Source organism: Conger conger, chromosome 2 (genome assembly GCF_963514075.1).
Source record: "Conger conger chromosome 2, fConCon1.1, whole genome shotgun sequence".
Lineage (NCBI taxonomy): Eukaryota > Metazoa > Chordata > Actinopteri > Anguilliformes > Congridae > Conger > Conger conger.
This window is the reverse complement of record NC_083761.1, coordinates 25,418,115-25,439,188: the sequence shown is the minus strand read 5'-3', so window position 1 is coordinate 25,439,188 and position 21,074 is coordinate 25,418,115. Positions and strand designations below refer to the sequence as shown.

Genomic DNA, 21,074 nt, shown 5'->3' with positions numbered 1-21,074 from the left:
CTGATTAGATAATCACATGAATAAGTAGGTGTAATAAAGTTAAAATGTTCCTAATAAAGTGCTCGGTGAGTGTGTATTGTACCATCCTTGAATTCAACCATGCAATGGGCTATTGCATTGTATGCAGTCCTAAAATATCACCACTGCACCACCTCATTGGCAAACAAGCAGTCCTGGACAGGCCACTGATTTATGTGCTCATGGGGGATGAGGAGGGGGGCATATCATGTGACCTTAAACAAGCTGTGAGGCACCAGACTCTGTGAAATGTTGACCTTCAAAAAGTGGCACTCTGCTCAGTCTGGCCTAGAAGTCTCCCTCCAAACCCAGTAAACACCAGACACTAAACATTACAGTAAAAGAACACTGAATGAAGAAGGAATTAAATAAATGCAGACTTGTGTTTTCATACCAACTCATGAGAACTTAATGCCCCCCCTCCATTTGGAAACCGGAAGTGGTTGTGGCACGTTCCTAATAGCTAAATCCAGTATTCTAATCTATTCATCCTTAGATGACAAAATATCACTTAAATATACAAATTGCACTAGCAGTGATTAGAATTACAATGTACTACTACAGCTACTACTAATAATAATAATGATAAAAATATGATTAAAAAAAATAAAAATAATAATGTATCACAACAACAAGAAATCTAAATAGGTGCTGAACTATTACCAGCACAAAATGTAATGCAGTGTAATACAGCAGTCCTCAAGCAAGTCCAGTCTCCCTCTGATAATGATCATTACAATCCTTCTCTGAAATTTAAATAAATGAAAGTGCAGTAACTCAATCACTGTCTCAAACTAATGGTTTTTTTTTTCTTTTTTTTTTTTTTCTGATTGGCTGATGTATTCATAACTTCCCCCTTCGAACACAGTGTGCAGGGGTTAAATTTCTCACACTGTTATGCTCATACACATGTACAGTCCCCTCCAAAAGTATTTTAACAGCAAGGTTAATTCCTTTGTTTTTGTTATACACAAGACAATTGAGTTTGAAGTCAAAAGATGTACATGAGATGACAGATCCAAATTTCAGCTTTTATTTCCTGGTATTTTTTATCTAGGTTTGTTAAACAACTTAGAACATACCACCCTTTGTATCAGACCATCCAATTTTTAGGTAAGCAAAAGTGTTGGAACATGTGACATGTGTTTCTTGTTGCCCAGATGTTCGAAGAAGACTTAGAGAGCAGCTATATAGAGGCTATACCACAAGATGTGGAAGGTTTTAGACTGGCCAAGTCAATAGCCAGATATTAACCCAATTGACCATGCATTTGACCTCCTGAAGATGTGATTGAAGGGAAAAACCCCCAGAAACAAACTTTAAAAGGCTGCAGTAAAAGCATGGAAAAGCATCACAAAAGAAGATTGTTTGGTGACAGTTTGGTGATGTCAATGTGTTGCATGCTTGATGCAGTTTGTGCAAGCAAGGGATATTGCTGACAAATATGAAATGTTATATACTTTAATTTACTTTAATACTCTCTGTTCCAATACATTTTCTCACCTATTCTTGTCTCGTGCTCATCTTTTTGTCTCAACCTCAAATGTATTCAGTGTATTGCAAAAACAAAGAAATTGACCTTGCTGTTCCAATACTTTCAGGGGATATGTATCTACCGCATTCTGTATCTACCACTTTACCTTGTTAGCTTAGAGTATAGAATATATATACAGACAGCAATGCTAATAGAAGCCAATTCCACCACACAGAGCAGCATGTTCGCTCACTGCTCATGCTCATTTGTGTTGGTCACATATACATGCACGTGAGATTGTGATGGTGATAGTAGGGACTGTGGTTATAATGGGGTCTGTGGTGGTCGTAATGGGTTCTGTGGTGGTGATGTTGTGAGTGGAGACTGTGGTGGTGATGGTGATAGTGGAGACTGTTGTGGTGATGGTGATGGTGGAGATTGTGGTGGTGATGGTGTTAGTGGCGACTGTGGTGTTGGTGATAGTGGAGACTGTGGTGGTCGTAGTGGGGTCTGTTGGTGATGGTGGAGACTGTGGTGGTAATTGTGATAGTGGGGACAGTGGTGGTGTTAGTGGGGACTGTTGTGGTGATGGTGATGGTGGTGATTGTGGTGGTGATGGTGATGGTGGAGATTGTGGTGGTGATTGTGATGGTGGAGACTGTGGTGGTGATGGTGATAGTGAAGATTGTGGTGGTGGTGGTGTGAGTGGGGACTGTGGTGGTGATAGTGAAGATTGTGGTAGTGATGGTGTGAGTGGGGACGGTGGTGGTGATTATGATAGTGGGGACTGTGGTGGTGATTGTGATAGTGGGGACTGTGGTGCTGATGGTGATAGTGGAGACTGTGGTGGTGATAGTGGAGATTGTGGTAGTGATGGTGTGAGTGGGGACGGTGGTGGTGATTTTGATAGTGGGGACTGTGGTGGTGATTGTGATAGTGGGGACTGTGGTGCTGATGGTGATAGTGGAGACTGTGGTGGTGATGGTGGAGATTGTGGTGGTGATTGTGTAGGAATGTGGTGATTCAGTCTGTATTGCTCAAGCTCATTGTTCTCTCTCCGTCTGAAGAAGATGAAAGCAGGAAGCCCCCTGCCGCTCCCTTACTAATGAGAGCCAACGAACGCTCAGTACACATTCAAGTTCTCTCCTCTCCATTGTCACCCACAGCGGAATTTGCACAGGCAGCATGTTTCACTGCAAGAGTGAAGGTTACGCAAGGGTAAAATGTTTCCTTCTCAGGGCTGACCTTGAAAATTTAAGTCGTTTCTATTTCATGTATTTTCAAGTATGTTTGTAGAAGCAGGTAGCCCTATTCATTGCACATTAAATATTGGATCAGGAAACAACTTTATTGATTGTGTCTTTCAATCTTTCATGTTGGAGGGCTGCCATTTGCAGAATCAGGGTTCATGTTTGTTTCACAGTGACAGCATTTTCACTAGTGCATGGTACCTCAGGATACTGTAAGAGAAAGGCTGGGAAAATGTTCTGCAATGTCTGTTCATGTTTTAAAATCTTTTGGAGTACTACAAATTATTGGAAACAAAAACACTACCCTTTATATTCCTGTTTGAATCATATAAAATATTTCCTGGTGTAGTGGCAAGTGAAGATTTAGATTTTTCATCATAAAATGTTATAGACCGACCAGCACTAACAAGGCTCAGTAGAGACAGAGCCATGGGAGATGTAGAGTAGCTTCAGAAAGTATTCAGACCCCTTCATGTTTTAGACACTTTATTTTGTTGTAGATTCACTCAATCAGGCCTTTATTGAGTGGTTTCACAGAAGCCACTCTTGAGTACCCTGCCAAAGCCCAGCTTAAATCCAATAGAACATCTGTGGAGAGAGTTTTTTTATGTTTTCAATTGATCCAGGCAGACAGATTTTGACAGATACTTTTGATATTTAGAGAAGGTGTATGATGACCTGCTATCTTTACAATGGCGGCTATAGAACCATTCAGGGGTTTGTGGTCTAAAGCAAGAAAACGCAACCTCAAGCAGCATTTGTCAAAATGAATATATCCAAAAAAGTGTTATTAACACTGTGTGAATACATGCTTGTGTGCATGTGTGTGCATATGTTTTCCCTGGCAGTCAGGTCTAACACTGATTTGGTGTGTGAAATATGCACACTGAGATGGCAGCTTTGTTTTCTCTTTAGTGGTAACAGGAATAATTCTCTAAACTCCGATAAGCCAGATTCCTTTATGCGTCTGTCCTGAAGTTTCTCTCCAGATAAACCAAACCCTGGCAATGTTTCAAGTCTCCTCTCAGCAGATGAAACAGGACAAGATCTTAAATTAGGTCAAGAATTGGATTTCTGCTGTATTTCAGAAAGGAAGAGAACAAGTGATTTCCAAAGACTGTGGTACACCTTAGTTTCCCTCTTGTTGGGAGAACAGTGTGAATGCTGGGGTTTTAGCCTGATTAAATTGTGACATTGTGACATTCATATTTATTTTTATTTTGTCTTTGTTTTTGGAGCTTACTCACTGTTATTAGAACTGCACCATTTCAGTTCTAATAACTGATTTTCAATCGGCAAGTTACAATTTAGTCATTTTGCTGACTCCTGTAGTCAAGGTTTAGTGACAAAAGTGCATTTTTCATGGCAAGCAAACATCACAAGAGGTAACTGAGGCAAAGTACAACAATAAGGTGATCAGAGCGGCCCTGATCCACCAAGGAATCACAGGCACATGGGATCGAACCATCTCCGTTGGGTTGCTGGAATTGCATCATCACATTATGAGCGAAGCTAACCAGAGCCTATCTGCTCCTGTAGTGTGTGGCTGTGACCTGGCCCAGGGGGGATTCTTCATGAAGAACGGAGACTACCTGTGCACCCTGGACTACCAGCGCATGCACGGCACCCGCTGTAATGGCTGCGGGGACTTTGTGGAAGGAGAGGTGGTCACTGCACTGGGGAAGACCTACCACCCCACCTGCTTCGTCTGTACCCTCTGCAAGTAAGACCTTCGTGAATCTGTTGGTAGCTGGTTGACCACTTCAGATCAGTTCCCATCTCAATGTGATTTATCTAGTTGACCAGTTCAGACCAGTTCTGCTTGGCATGGTTTGACCACCTCAAGCTATGTTTTGAAGCGGCTCAGACAAGCTATCAGCACTAGCAGGTTGACCAGCTCATATCCAGCTAGATCAGCTTATGACCAGCTTGATTTTGAAGTTGGTCAAGCTGGCATAGCTGGATTTTACTGCAGGGCTTTGCATTATAATACTTGTTTTGATATGAATACATTGCACAGTCAAATGTGACATGTTTCCATTATGAACACTCAGGTGTTGGACGATATAGCAGCAAACCCCACCTCACCTTAAGACCTACCAGCCCACATGGGCACATGGTCATTTGCTATTTTTGTTATGTACGGTCCAGGGAACCCAGACGCAGACCACAGGATAATCCAAAAGAGTAGTTTTAATGTCAGTAGTCACAAGCCAAGAGATCCAAAACACAGCCAAAAACGAAAAGCAAAAGAATAGTCGAAAAAACAAGCGAGAGGTCAAAATCCAGAAAATCACAGGGCGAAGGTACAGCAGGGCAAAAGCAAAGTCGAAGTCAAGGCAAAGGGGTGTCTTTCAAGAATCTCTATAACAAGGCTTACAAACAATCGGCACTTATCAAGATCAACGTTCTGACAACGAAGCATACTGAGACTGAGGTTTAAATACAAGAGGGAAGGTGACAATCTAGGCGGGGCAGAGGAAAAGGTGGGCTAAACAAATGGACAACAGGTGGGGAAACACAATAGGGTAATGACATAATAACGGGAGGGAGACGAAAACGCGGACTGGATGCACGAAACAAAACATGCAAAACATACGGCTCCGGATTAGGGAGTAGACATTTGCATAGTTAGAAGACGTAGTGATAGTTAGAGACAGGTGCGAACACTTCGCTGAAATTAAACAAGTAATCAGGGATAGCATAGGGAGGCGGAGTTATAGAACAGTGCAGAAATACTAAGAGATAGCGTTAGTGAGTTAGTTTCGTGAATATTTCTAAACTACCCAATAAAAGTGATTGTTAGTTAGTTAGTTAGACAGACAGTAAGTGTATTAATCGGATTAGTACTGTACAAAACCTAGATTAGTAGTAGTTAGTAAGAATCGTGCTTTACAACATTTAACTATCAAGAAAAAGCAGGAAGTAAGAATCGCGAGTTTTAGAAAAAATGTTGAACCCCGTAAAACTACCGTAACCACCCGAATAGTGGGGCACGCAGACAGGGGAGTGACTAGACTGATAAACATTCAGACGTAGACATAACAGGGGAGGACAATAGAGAACTGTAATGGGAAAACATAAACCAGGTACTATGGGAAATGAATCATAAACAAGAATAAACATGAAAACATACAGAACAAATACAGAAACATTACAATTTTAACAGAGTTACTTGCTGTAAAATCCAGCTATGCCAGCTTGACTAGCTTGAAAACCAGCTAGCGTTGGTAGATTGTCTGAGCTGATGGCTAGTCAACCAGCTACCAGCTGTTTCAAAACATAGCTTGAGCTGGTCTGAACTAGTCAACCAACTACCAGCTGTTTCAAAACCTAGCTTGAGCTGTTTTTTTCAGCAGGGCTTTGATCAAAACAGCAATACACCAACAATTACCATGACCCCACCTCACTAACCCTCCTACACAGGCACATTGTCAATATGTTATTTTAACAGCCTAGGCTTTGGACAGGAGAATGACAATATGTCTGTCTGAAACTAGCAAAACACTTCTGTTTGGATTACTGCTGTGTTGCACTGATCAAATTTATGACCAAATCTGAATTGAATCAAAGCCTCAGTTTGTGACAGATGTAGTTCTCAGGAACACGTCATGTTTGAGTTATTTCTAAAGCTTTATCTAATTCAATTCTATAGTAATTTACTTCACTATAGGATTGATTTTTTTCAGGTTGTTAATGTCTCTCTCTCTCTTTCAGACGGCCGTTTCCTGCGGGCGATCGAGTCACCTTTAATGGGAAAGACTGCCTGTGTCAGCGCTGCGTTCAGCCTATGTCTCCATGTCCCAAAGACATTGCCAGCTCCAGCAGTAAGCACTTACTGCCCCTTAGAGAAAATAACATTTCCCCTGTGTTATAATCACACTTGTGTATAACCCTCGACTATATAATAATCACACACAAGTATAATTCTCCCCTGTATAACAGTCACACCCGAGCATTAATTGCATGCGCATGCCTAGGTCACTTGGGCATTTGCCTCACTTTGCTTAGTCATGTTCCTCTGAAACAATCCATTATGCCTGAACCTAACAAGCAATTATGCCTGAGTCCACAAATTCAGTAGCTAACATTTTTTGATGAAAATCGTAGCCATTTTAAAAAATACCAGAAAGCTACTGTGAAAATGGGGTTAAAACCAGGATTTGCTCTTATTTAATTGCCAAGAAGCCTGTGGCTAACAACAGCTAACAGCATTAGCCTATAAAATGAAATAGTTAACACCACTTCTGCAACATGATGTTAAATGTGAAAACGAAAGATTATCATGAACTAGGTAGTCTGGTTAGTTAGTCTAGCTAGTTGGTCTACTTTTCATGGTTATGGATCATAATGTGGGATTTACTAAAATGGAAGAAGGAGTGATACCCTCGGGCTATAGAGTTGGGTAATCTATTCACTGTATAACTGCATAAGCACAGCACCAGAGTCCTGTTCTGTTTATTTTTGCCAAAATTCATCTGCTGGTCTAAATATAAAGATTGAATGCAATTTGCTGACATTATTATTCATTAAAATACTAAAATAGCGATTATCTACGATTCAGGACAATGGCACAGGCATGTTTGTTTTTCCTTCGGAAGGCTGTGCCAACATGATTATGACACGTTGCTGACTGGATCTATTATGAAGCTGAATCTTCACTGCCTTGCATAGTCCACTAAAAACAGAATCTGAAAGCTTTGCTATAAGAAACAGTCCTCTTCCTTCTTGCTAGATGGGTGTTATCTGATAAATGGATGTCCTGCTGATTCATAGTGGCAGATTTTTAATGACAGTTTTGTTGGCTGTGTGTTGTACCCTGTGCGTCACCCCTGTGTCAATTTTCCGCAGGTGTAACATTGCGCAATGCTCTGACTGCCAGAAAACGTGCAGTAGCTTCTCTGATGTTAACACACAGGGAACAGCCATCACTGCTGCAAGGGCGCTGGGCTGCAAAAATGCAGCGATGTAATAAATTCTCGTAATCTTGCCATTCAGGGTTCCTACATAAACGGATGTTCGGCCCGTTTGCCCTGCAGTGCAGATAATGCCACTGAAGGCCTTAGGGATCTGCAGCTTCTGTTAAACTCCAATGGAAAAGATCTTCGCAGAATACAAAGGGCGTACAAAACAGAGTCTGGCACGGTGGAAGAGGCCCTTAAAGGGAACATTTTTTCTCAGCTTTTGGGAGTATAAGTGGTCCCTGAACAACGCCTATTCTGCAGAACTGTGACACAACACAGCCAGTTTGGGAAGGATGAACATTTACTGTGAACATGTCAATAATTCATTATTTAGCTAACGCTTTTATCCAAAGCAACTTACAGTTGATTATACAACCGCCTGGTTCCCAGTCATGTACCTTAGCCACTAGGCTACAGGCTGCTTCATGTTAAATATTTAAAGATGGTAATTCCTGTAAAGGAAGAAAGTGCATAGCTGCCAGGCAGTTCATTTATGGAAGGAATGACTGGCCATAGAGGGGTTTACGGTCAGCAGGAATTCCCCTGCCTCATCATATAATAGCAGCTGGTCTTCGAAGGACACGGTGGATATTGTAACCTTTAGACAGGCCTACAAATATGATTTAACATTATAAACTAGGGAAGAAACAGAAAATTGGATCTAAAAGGTTTTTAAAAATGAAACAAAAATTTTTAATGGCACATTACTTTTGACATTCCTGGCACTGAGAGGTACACTGACCATGGCTGTGAATGGAGGCTGCTGTGTAACATGATCTCATTTGACATTGTAAAATGTCTTTATTTCTCATAAGAATAGTTTTTAGTTCTCAGACAGACGGAACCTGTTAGGTGTGTGTGCGTGTACGATGCAGTCATACTTGTGCATTAATTAACATTAGTTATACATGGTGTACGTGTACAAAACCTGTGTGTCCTGTTCACTGCTCTATGACCATGGTTGGACAATTACTACCTTACAAATAAAGGTTGTAATATGATATATATACAGCTCCTTGTATTGCACCAAATTATAAAAAATAGTTTGTACGTCTGCGCACGTGCGTGCATGCGCGTGTGCATGTGCTGCCAGCAGGTTACGTGAGATCCATTTCCATTTAGCCATGGTTTGATTTCCAGCACTCCTATTGGTCCGTGCTGAATTACACATTGAGCCGCCAATTAAAACGCACATTTTCTTTGCTCCCCTTCGCCCTTTCATCTATTCTCGGGCTCCCTCGTGCCAAACCTGCGTGTCTCGAAAGCCCTGGGACCCGCATCGGTACACAGAGACCCACGATAAGCCTGTCTAATCCTGGCAGAGGCTGCCCTTTATGGGGATCTGCAGCTAATCAGAAGGCCGGTTTATAATTGCAGTTTGCGAGCGAATGCTACTTTTACGGAGATTGACAGCCGCAGCTGAAGGTGTCACTGAGGACAGCCTGAGAAGGTGTGATTCGGAAAGCACGGGGCTCTACCCATCATCCCGCGTACACGCCTACACAAGGGTGTCGCGCAGTGGTCCTCACTCCTGGAGAGCTGCAGGGTGTGCTGGCTTTTGTTGTTACTTGGCACTTAATTAAATAATTGAAGCGGTTAATTACACGGTTAACTCACCTAACCTGGGTTCTTGGGTCTGAATTGGTTGCTGATATTAAGATGAAAACAAAAGCCAGAACACCCTGCAGCTCTCCAGGACCAGGAGTGAGGACCACTGGTGTAGCACAAAATTCTGGGCCTTGGGTAGTCTGTTCCACTACCTCCACCCACCCCCACTGTGACATGGAGATGTTATGGCTATGGACGGACCCCAGATGCACACAATGCATGCACAACTGTCACACCTGGGTCAAATAAATAATTGTCTTGGATTCAAATACTTTTCTGTGGTCTCAATGAATCTTGCCTGGTGCAACAAAGAGGACCAGAAGGTGGGGTATATACTTTTTGAGAGTATTTAATGGGTTCCAAAACATCAGACAAGCTCTGTGAAAGGTAAAGAAGAGCATTTGAAACCAAAACTGTGTGTGAGCTGCAGTTCAGTACATGTTCTGCTGAGGGAATCGCAGTGAACTCAATCTGCAGCTCCCAATGGTACGCCAAATACTTTTGGTTCCCCTGCCAGACTTATCTTAATTTCACCAAAGACCTGCTATGTACTGTACTATAAGAAGGTGTACTCAACCACCCCCAAACCCCCCCCTCCCATCCATAACCCATGAATATTCATAGTTAATCAGACCTGGAATGTTCTTTTGGTTCTGTATTTCTGTTGCCATGGCAACGGCGAACAGCTGAGATGTCTGCCGAAGGTGATTCAGCATCTTTGAGAAACTACAGCCAGGGTTCCGCCTTTGCGGTCTTTCGCACTTTCACTCCTCTCAGTCTGTAGGAGGGCTGGGGAGGACCGTGTTTCCCAGGCTCCCCTCTGAGGCAGTTCAGCTGCATAGGCAATGCACACTCAGGCCTGTGAATTATACATCTCTTTTCTTTCCCTCCGTCTCCACGGAGACGGAGGACATTTCGGAGGAGCTGCTGTGTGTGCGGATTTAAAAGCTTTTGAGAAAAGCTGAGTAACATAGATTAAACATGTCTATGACTGTTTATCTTTAGATCCCTGTTTTACTGGCCCTTCGCACTGGTGAACACAGACTCATCATCAATCAGAGTGTGTCTGTGGTTGGAGGATATGGAGTTTACTGTCAGCTTCATACAGAATTTCTGTAGGTTAGGGCATTATTGTGCTTTTGTCACGTATGGTATTATTTTAGCTCTATGTTCTGGTATTGTTTTGTATCTAGGGGTTATGAATGATTGGATGATTATGAATCAATGGCCAATGGTATTACTAAGGATCTGTGGACTGAGATAGAACTTTTCAGCTCTATTGCCATGCCAGCATATGGGTGTAAGGGTTTTGAAAAACGTAAATATTTCTAAAATATTTTATATTTGGCCTGTGCCCATTTAACTGAAGTAAAAGTACTATGCTTTGAGTTGATTCGGAAGACCTGTATAGCACGAGCCACTGCCACCCCCTGGTGGTTGATATCAACAGCACCTACGACATTGAGTGAGATCTCTGTTGATTTAGACTAGAGCAATGGTTCCCATAGTGCAGTGGTGTCCAATCTTATCCTAAAAGGGCCGGCGTGGGTGGAGGTTTTTGTTTTAACCCAACAGTAACACACCTGATTATACTAATGAACTAATCGTGGTCTTTAATCAAGACCTTGATGAGTAGAATCAGCTGTCTTAGTCCTGTGCTAGAACAACAGCCTGCACACACACCGGCCCTTTCTGGATAAGATTGGGCACCCCTGCCATAGTGTATGCTGGCTTTCATTCCCACCACAGTTGCAATCCCAGAATTTTAACAAGCTGGTGATTTTTCTAAATGACTAGCTTAATCGTGTGTGTGTGTTGTTTCAGACTGTGCGGGCTGTGGCAGAGACATTAAGAATGGCCAGGCTCTGTTGGCACTGGAGAGACAGTGGCACCTGGGCTGCTTCAAGTGTAAAACCTGCGGGAAGGTGCTGACTGGAGAGTACATCAGCAAGTAAGCAATGCGACCCAGTAGTCCATATGTACTCACATACTACACACATACACAGCATATACTCCCTACATACTATTCACAAAGCTTGTACCCCATCCTACATATCATGCACACACCCAACATATGCTCTATATATACTACAAACATACACTGTGTATTCTGCATATATACTACACACGTAGACCATATATAATTCATACATACAGTATGGCAGACATACATAGTACCTACTCCATACATATTGTCCATAAAAACATTTATTCCATTCATGTTGCAAACATACACAGTAACTGCTCCATACCAGTTGGCAGTTACCGCAGGGTGGCATGGTGGAGCAGTGGATAGCACTGTATCCACACAGCAAGAAGGTCCTGGCTTCAAATCCCAGCCAGGGCCTTTTGTGTGGAGTTTGCAAGTTCTCCCTGTGTCTGCGTGGGTTTCCTCCAGGTTTCCTACAAAATGCAAAGGCTACTTGGTGGGGGGGGGGGCATTAATAAAACCGCAAGGTGCCGATTCCCTCCGCTAGCGAGAACAGCAATTTAGATGCTTATCAGCCACATATTTGCAAGCAGGGCAATAAAACTCCCCTTGGCCACACTCACGGTTTATCACCTTCACCTCACCACAAACAATAAAAGGCATTCTTACAATCCAAAAAAATCTATTGCATCTTATTGCATGTTTATAGCCAACATATTCCTGGTTTGGTGGAAATATAAGTTAAATTATTTGATACAGACATATTTATGGAACCAAATATCCCGCCTGGTTATGAAGCTATGAGTGCTTTCTGACTAACATTGAAGTTTATTTTGTAATCTGTTTTATTTCGCAATCAGCCATTAAATTAAATATATACATATACCTAAAAAAAAAACTACGCAAGCAACTACTTGTTGTTCTAATTTAAAACATGGCAATCAAAGGGTTTCCTACCCTTTCCAACAAGATAAAATGTGTCATATTCCTGTGATGGACTGTTTAAGAATATCGCAGCATTCACATAGCAGAATGAGTATTCAGAAGTGTATAAAACCAGACTTGCTATAGATAAGCCTGTAATTGTACTGGCTAACTGGGCTAACATGGCTCTGCTTAACCTAATTTTTACATAAAGTTCAATTTTAAATGTGATGCAGATTCATTAGAATGCATTAAGGTGAGTATTCCTTTTTGGAAAGCTTTTTGGACACTTGGGCATGCTTTATGAAAATATACTCTCAAATGTGAATAAAACACACGTGAAGGTTAATTACATTTTGTATCAAAAAATAGGCTTTGATAGAAAAATAATTAATGTGTCTGGACAAAAAGATATGCAGATTTTTTTGTATTTGGAGTGATTTGGGGACACTTGAGGACATTTGGGTGCAGTTTTGGAAAAACTTTTGGAACTGGAATTTTAATGCCTGTAGATATCTTTACCAAATCTTGTACACAAGTTTACATCAAGTTTGTGCATATAAATAACTAGTTCTGGGTTGGTTATTCACTTAGAAATTGAGATATTCAGTGCTAAACTATAAAACAAGCCGTTTTTTTTTTTTCTTTTGTACTTTTATTTATCTTTTGTGTACAGTGTATGTACGAGCTCTGACATCAATGTGTTATGTCTCAAATTGAAGAAATTGTTTTTGAGATATTGACACTTTTATAGGACTAGTACAAAGAACGACACGTCAAACCTCTTAAGTGGATAGGCTACAACAGCAGAAGTAAAAAAAAAAAGTCTAATAAATACCGAATAAAGTGCTCAGCGAGTGTATTCCACACATACACAGACACACACTGGCAATGTATGCAAGAAAAGCACTGTGGAAATCCCAGTTTGAAACACTTAATTTATTTACTTGCGTACAGTATGTTCATATGACTCATACTTGACTCTCTGCCATCCCAAGTCTTTTACGCAATCAGCTGAGCTGATCTGAGTTCCCTCAGTGGCGCACCGGGAACGGCAGGACTGTTTGTCCTGGCGCCTGAGTCAGCACGACAAGCAAACAAGCTGTTTAACATTTCAGCATCTCCTGCGATCACACCCTTCGCTCTTCCCTGCATAATGCTGGACTGACCTAGGAATAGTCTCCGCATTAACCTTCATATTATATTTGGGGCCTATTTGACCCCATTCAGTGTGTGACATCTTTTCGTAAATCTTGATACTGTATGATTTTTCTCATTTTCTAATTGGCGGGATTAAATGGTAAACATAAAATAAAGATAATTCTATAGTAAATTTGACCCCAAACCTAAAAAAGGTCATAAAATAACATAAAATACATAATAATTAGCACAACAACTCCGTTCCTTACAATGCAAATAACACCATTACCACTTTCTGTCTCTGTCCTTCCCTCCCTCTCTCATTCTCTCTGTTTCCCCCCTCTCTTTTAGGGATGGCTCCCCGTATTGTGAGAAAGATTACCAGATACATTTTGGGGTGCAGTGTGAGGCCTGTCACCAGTATATCACAGGGAAGGTTCTAGAGGTAAGCTCACTTTGGCTGCTGTGCCCCACCCACACCTGTCCGTCAGTAGATGGGTAGTTATTATTGGTAATCTCTGCTGTCTGTCAGTTGATGGGTGGTTATTATTGGTAATCTTTGCTGTCTTTTAGTGGGCTGAGGGATTAGGTGGTAGTCTCTCCTGTCTCTCAGCAGGTTGGGTAATTAGCTAACCTGTCTGTAAAGTGATGGATTTGGCACTCAATTGAACCCCCGTCTTCATGGCAGTAAATTAACCGAAATTATGTGTCTGTACATATGTGTGTATGTACTTGTGTGTGTGTGTGTCTGTGTATATTTTTATGTGGGTGTGTGTTTCTGTGTGTGTATTTGCATGTGTATTTGTATATGTGTGCGTGTGTATGTGTGTGCGTGTGTGTGTTTGTGCATGTGTGTATGCGTGTGTGTGTTTGTACGTGTGTGTGTGCGTGTGTGTGTTTGTGTATGTGTGCTTGTGTGTGCGTGTGTGTTTGTGCATGTGTGTGTGTGTGCGCGTGTGTGTGCATATTTCTATGTACGTGTGTGTTTGTGTGTGCGTGTGTGTTTGCAGGAGTGCTGAAGGCAGGCAGCGGAGACTGGCTTTATTAATACGCCAGTTATGTCCTCTCAGCCATGAACGGCTGCCTTTGTCAAGAGCTGAGCTGCGCAGTGTCAGGTGTCCCTCTGCCTCCCATGGAGCTGCATCATGGGATGGGAACTCAGTGGGAACAGGGCACTCAGGTACAGAGAGGGGAACCTTATTCCTCAGCCCCCTGGCTTGGGCGCAGGCACAGCCTGTAGCGTGGAGGCAAGGGGGGGGGGCTGTCCCCTGCTTAGTCTAATCAACTGTAATTCGTATTTGTATAAGCGTCAGCTAAATAACTAATTATTCATTATTATTATTATTGGGCTGGCCTGGGTCAGCTGCTACGAGCGCCCAACGGCTGGAAGGACAAGTCAGCTCTCGGCGATTCCTAATTTCCTGATTTCACACTCTACATTCTGTCCCAGTCCAATGACCCGTTTCGTCACCATGGTTTCATCACCATGTACTGTACGAGATTGCACTTCCTATCAAACTGAGACCGTTGTATTTCTGCCTGTGGGTTTGAATGGACAGAAGCTAACCTTGGTGCTATTTCTGTAGCGCTCACACCAGCAGAGGCAGCAGGGTCTGTTGAGGCAACTGGTATACAGCAGGCCTGGTTCAAATACGTTATTGTTTCGGATTCAAATACTTTTCTGTGCTTGATTGGTCTTACCTGGTGCATTTAAGCCAACCAAGTTATTTTATACATGCTTGAATTTGTTTCTAAGGTGTTGTACGGCTGTGCGATGGAGGGTGGGGTGGAGCATATGGATCTCAAGAGTTGTTGTCCACCAATCAGGTTTTATTTGATATAGTGCTCATTACTAACTCACAGCGCAGAGGCGGAGTAAACTAGGAAGGACTGGTGATGGATGGTTGCTATTGGGTTCTTTGGCTTGTCTCCTTAGAGGAACCCTTTTTAGTTCTTTATGGAACCATTAATCATAGGTATGAAGTGTGAAAGCTCCCAGACAAAGAACAATTTTGCTTGAAAAAGAACCCTTTATCTAGATAGGGATCTATGGAGTCACAGGGTTCCTTTTGTAACCATCATTTCTGAGAGTGGAGAGTGGCAGTAAAAGAAACCATGCAACAGAGAGATATTCCAGTTGAAAGCCTTCTGGTATTATAGACTAACAAACAGGCTGTCTGCGTTCGGGGAGGAAAAAAGTTGGCAGATTTCCTTTCTTCCCTAAACATTTTGAACAAGCCCAAGCTAACTTTTGAAGCTAACTCACGGAGGCTAGGCAGTCACAGATTCACACAGTTTACTGCATTATGTGGCTTTAACAGTCGAAGCTCAGTCCTGATAGAGCATGCAGGGCAGCACTGAGCCTCCACACTGATCTGAGGTCAGCTGTGTGGATATGGAGTATGGTTGCTGTTGAGTAAAGTGTCTGTTGAAGCAGATGAAGGATCTAAATGGAAGTGGGAAGCAGAGTGGTTACTGAATATCCTATCGGAGGCAGTCAGGGTGGTACAGACAAGGCACCCTTTACAGACAAAGCGGTGGAGACAGGGTATAGCAGAAAGGGTGGTACAGTCAGGGTGTGGCAGTCAGGGTGTGGCAGACGGGGTGTAATTTCTCCATCTGCATCCGTGCTCCTGGAAGAGCTTTGTCTCTCACACGGTCACAGACACTCATGAGGTCTAAGGTCTACTAAGAAAAGTACACACTGAACTCCCAAGTTAAGTACACTGGCCACTGAACTCCTAAACATGCGTTTGAGGTCTCATACCATCCAAGGCAGTTGTAAGCAGACAGTAGTGGCCCCTCCCACTTATCATGTAGGGAACCAGTCATCTCCCCTCCTCTCCCCCCCTTTCCCCCTGCTGAAATTTCTCCGGGGCTCCACCCCAGTGTGGAGGAGGAGAGAGTAACTTTCACACAGAGGAGAAAGGGAGAGAGAGAGGCAGTGAGTAGAAGGCAATTTCTCACTGCTGTTGTGAGACCTTTGCTCTGAACTCACCAGTAAGGAGGAGGGAAGAGCAAAGAAAGTGAGAAAGTTTGAAGGTTAGAAAGGGAGAGCGTGCTGTGCGTGAGTCCAATTGGCTTTGGTGTTTGGGTCCTTACATATGTGACTCCTACCTGCAGAAGGTAAGATCCACCATCTCTATCATCTCATCACTTCGCCCCTGTACTTCTATCTAGAGTGTATTCATGTGGTCCTGTTATTTTGAAATATGTGTAAATTTACATCACGCTTGGTGTGTTCCTACAATTTGAGTCCTACAGTTTTCAGTGCTCCACCATGAATGTGTATGTGTGTGTGTGCACGCATTTGCACATGTGTGTACAGTATGTGTGTGTGTACAATATGTGTGTGTGCACCAATGTGTGTCTGCATGTGTTTGTGTGTGTGTATGTGTGTGTGCATGTGTTTTTTTGTGTGTGAGTATGGTCCACACGGCTGTCAGACCAGGTAGTGTCCGGAAATGTAGGGTGTGACGGCTGGGTTTTGCATGTCCTTGTGTCTGTCTGTCGGCAGTCTGCAGTCTGTTGATAATAGAGTGTATACTGCACACATTCAATAAGGAGAGAAAGTGAATGCAAACAAAGCACTCATTCAGTGCCCTTACAGTGGGGAATGAGGAAGCAGACTTTTAATAACACCATACCCACTCCAGATCAGATCCCAGCACCCTTAGCACAATACACACCCAACACAATAGCCTACATCCCTTCCACGTTTAACCCAATTCCCACCTGACCTGACTCAATTACCCCCAGAAAGCTCCCAGCTCTTTCTGAAGGGTTATTTATACAGTTATGTTTCCTTTAGACAGATGGCAGACTGCACCCTGGCCATATTGGGGAAGAATTTAGTAAGGCAGTCTGCATACCAACAGCGGGCACTCAAATATATGTATAATTCTGTACCACCCTAAATTCTTTAGCAGCACAGATGTCATATTTGTCATGCCAATGCAGCCCTGCGGAAGAAACATAATCAGCAAAGAAACAAGTGATAGTGTAGTTACATAGCCAGATAAATTGTCAACTTTACTTAATTGAGAGCTGTATGTTTGATTTTCATTTACCAAACATGAGCTGAACTAAATTGACAGTAAATCCTTCGGAAATGCATTTGCACAAATAATGTAGGATTTATCAAAGTTTTCAGTTTTTTGCCGGAGCCAAATGAACTTCACGAGTGGCGTACAAGCCATAGTTTAGACCTTTTTTGCTATGGCTGATCTCTCTTTACATTTATATTTACATTTACTGCTTTAATAGAAGATTAAAGCATGGTGTACATCGGAGAGAGCGCACATTCAAAGACCGAGCCGATTTCTTTGGTGAGGCTCACGAGTCGGTTCCGACAGCCCAGACACCTGAGTTTATGCAACACACTGGAGCCAGAACTCAGACGGTCCACACGCCGTTCCTGTCCAATTACAGAACATGGTCAGGTGCTTTCCATCCTCAGCTTCATGGGGACTGGCGCCCTCCAGGGTAATTCCAGACAGCAACGTCTCTCCTATATCCTATAATAACTGTGCCTCCAGTTTCATGTCAAACCATTTGTTCTACTGCACGTGGCACTCAAGACAGAGATTACAAAAGCTAGAATATGTCCGATAGCGGGTAGGACACATGACATATTCCTGTCCTATGTGCATACGGTGTTTATGTACGTAGTTTATGTAGCCTATGTAAGCAAAAGTAGGCAACAAACTATGTTTAGATGTTAGTTTGGATGAAAAGGAAGCATGCACACTGATATGCTCCTTAGACACCTTTATTGTAGACGACGTTTCGATCCCAGTGGATCTTTGTCAGTTTTGGCACATCGCTTTATGTTTCTCCAGGAGGACAATCAGCTTAATTTCCTTGTTAATCTTTGAACAGAATAAATAATGGACAATAACGCTGAGTTCAAGTTCAAGTTGTGGTTTATTATAAGAAAATCATGGCATAGCGGAAGTCCTAAATAAGTTTGAACATATATTTTCATGTTTGTAAAGACAAGTAACAAAGTATCTGTAGCACGCACAGTCATATAATGATCTAAGAAAAATCTGATCATGTGTTGGCTACACAGCATTTTAAAACAAAGTTTTCTCATATTTTCTCTGCCATCTCTTTAAATTGCCTGAAATTGATATCCGTGGTATTTTAGGGGCGTCAGTTTATGCTAATCATACATTTTTGTGCATGCTTTTTGTTTAAGATTGATTGGTGTTTATCAACATTCACACGTGGATACAAAAAAAGCTGTGTCTCCACTGAGAGGAATTCCAGAGCTGTGTGAGGTTATAGACGTATATCAGGACTGTTTTATATCACAGACGCATTCCAGGGCTTGGTGATGTCACAGGTGTATGATATTGCATGTTATCACTCCCTTGCATTGTCCTGCCCATCATGCAATGCTTTCCAGCTTCCCATCACTCCAGTGTACTGCAGTTGGCAGATGGGCAGACAGGTAATGACAGACCCATCTTGGCTCAGAGGGTGACAGCCTGTTGTCCTGAAAGCAGCCTCTTGCCTATTGCACAACAGATAATAGCAGAAGTGCTGGTCTGTGTTTGTACACAGCAGGAAATTGGAGTTGCATAGGTCTTACAGACCTGCTGCAAGATCTGCGATTTGTATGAGAAAACTCCTGCATATGTGGTGCCCTGAAATGCACCGAGGGATGTATGCTGCATTACCTCTGCTTGGGTATGGCTGTGTATTGTGCCGCACTGATACTTGCCATGGTCACGGCCCGATACATAGTTATAGATATTGCTACACCACACTGGTGCTCTACCCACTACACCACACTGGTGCTCTGACCACTACACCACACTGCTGCTCTACTCCACACTACTGCTCTACCCCACACTGCTGCTCTACACCACACTGCTGCTCAACCTCACACTGCTGCTCAACCTCACACTGCTGCTCTACTCCACACTGCTGCTCAACCTCACACTGCTGCTCTACTCCACACTGCTGCTCTACTCCACACTGCTGCTCAACCTCGCACTGCTGCTCTACTCCACACTGCTGCTCAACCTCACACTGCTGCTCTACCCCACACTGCTGCTCTACACCACACTGCTGCTCTACCCCACACTGCTGCTCTATGCTTCGCTGACTTCCTATGCGAAAGCGTAATGCACGCTTCATAAAACTCGGACTCTTTATTTGGCGATCTGTCTGTAGGAGGAGGAAGAGCCCCTTATGCCTTTACATAACAAGATAACGGCGTCACTTTTTGATTCACTGTTATGCAACAGCAACCGCAGTAGAACAATAGTTGCCGCACTTTACATGTTTGTCTGAAAACTTAAACCCTGCTTGCGCCTTTAGCGCTATGTGTGCTCGTGCGGACACAGCAGTAATTCGCAGAAATTCAAGTGGATCCAGTCCGATCTTCACAATTCATCAACAATAAAAGCCATATTTCTTTGACAGTGAGAGGAATAGATCCCCACACCCTGTCCCCCGCCCTCCGTTCCAGAGCCTTCCTTAGCGCTATGTAAGTACAGCTGCACTGAAAACTCAATAAGCTTGTTAGATTCTTGGGATAATACGCGACCCATGACCAAGATCACATGGTCAGCTGCCCCCGACAGCCATACACGCAGGCCAGCTGTTCTGCACTACACTGTAGAACGTAGCTGTAGCACACTTTTTGCCATGCCATTGCAGACCCGTGGAAGAAAATATAATAACATGTCTTAAAGGAACAAGTGATAGTGTAGTTACATGCCTAAGAAAAGGGGCACAGCCAGAGAAATTGTTAGTCAACTGAACTGAATTGAGAGCTGGGTTGTAGAATAGGACTTTGTGATGTCATTGAGTGGTATTACAGACCTGTCTGATGTCATAGTGATGTCATAGTGGCGAGTGATGTCACGAAGGTATGGCACGGCTGTGTGAAGTCATAGATGTATGTAATGTTCTATAAAATATTCTCCAACCGCAACTTTGGTCTTCTCTGCGAAGAGAATACAAAGTGCATGTCTGTCTATACAGTATGTCTGCTTTGCGTGTGATAGTATGCGTGTGAGAGGGAGTGTGTGTGTGCATGCATGTGAGCTTGTGTGCATGCGTATGCATGTGTGTGTGTGTGTTTGTGTGTCCGTGTGTGTCCACATGATTCTGAACTGATGTCACAGGGAGTTTCCGCACCCTGTGGAATCAGTTTCCATGGTGATGTCAACATATGTAGTGCAGGACATGACAAGGAGAGAATTGTAAGAGACAGAGAGGGGTAACAGGGAGGGGCAGATAGAGATGGGGAGAGGATGTATAGCTCTTTCGACCAGTCCCACAAAAACAGGAAAGATACTGCAGAAGTAAAGGGGAGTGGATGGTTTTAAAGTAGCTGATTTCTCCTAAGTGTTGTCTAGTGTGGGAGTCTGGCTGGCATTTGTAATTATCCATGTGATGATAGCGGCTTCTCCAAACAATGCCCCACTGTCTGCCACATAACCCCGGTGTTTATTTCCCTCTTTTCTCTCGCAATGAAAATCCCAAATGCTGTTTGTGTGTGCATGAGTGCGTGTACAGTATGTGTCTTTTTGTGTGGTTTGTGTGTATATGTCTGTGTGTCTGCGTCTGCACCTGTCTGCGTACGTGTGTACGTGTAAGATCAGTAAATAAAGACAGAGATAAAGGTTTTTAACACAATTCCCTGTACTGGTAGCATCTCTGTGCTCGTGTGCCTGTGAAACAGAGTTTTAGCTGCAGGGTGTTTGGCTTGAATCAGAGTTCATACTCTAGTGTGCAGCTCTCTC

At 42.9% G+C, this 21,074-nt stretch overlaps 1 protein-coding gene across 17 annotated transcripts in view; it reads left to right on the top strand.

The window, feature by feature from the left end:
• ablim1b (actin binding LIM protein 1b) overlaps positions 1-21,074 on the top strand; it is a 133,678-nt gene that overhangs the window by 76,446 nt on the left and 36,158 nt on the right. For all 17 annotated transcript variants that reach the window (XM_061233277.1, XM_061233292.1, XM_061233289.1 and 14 more), the window contains 4 exons: positions 4,282-4,465; positions 6,460-6,569; positions 11,139-11,265; positions 13,660-13,753. In XM_061233277.1, the coding sequence (XP_061089261.1) occupies positions 4,282-4,465; positions 6,460-6,569; positions 11,139-11,265; positions 13,660-13,753 (515 nt within the window). The remainder of the gene's footprint in view (positions 1-4,281; positions 4,466-6,459; positions 6,570-11,138; positions 11,266-13,659; positions 13,754-21,074) is intronic.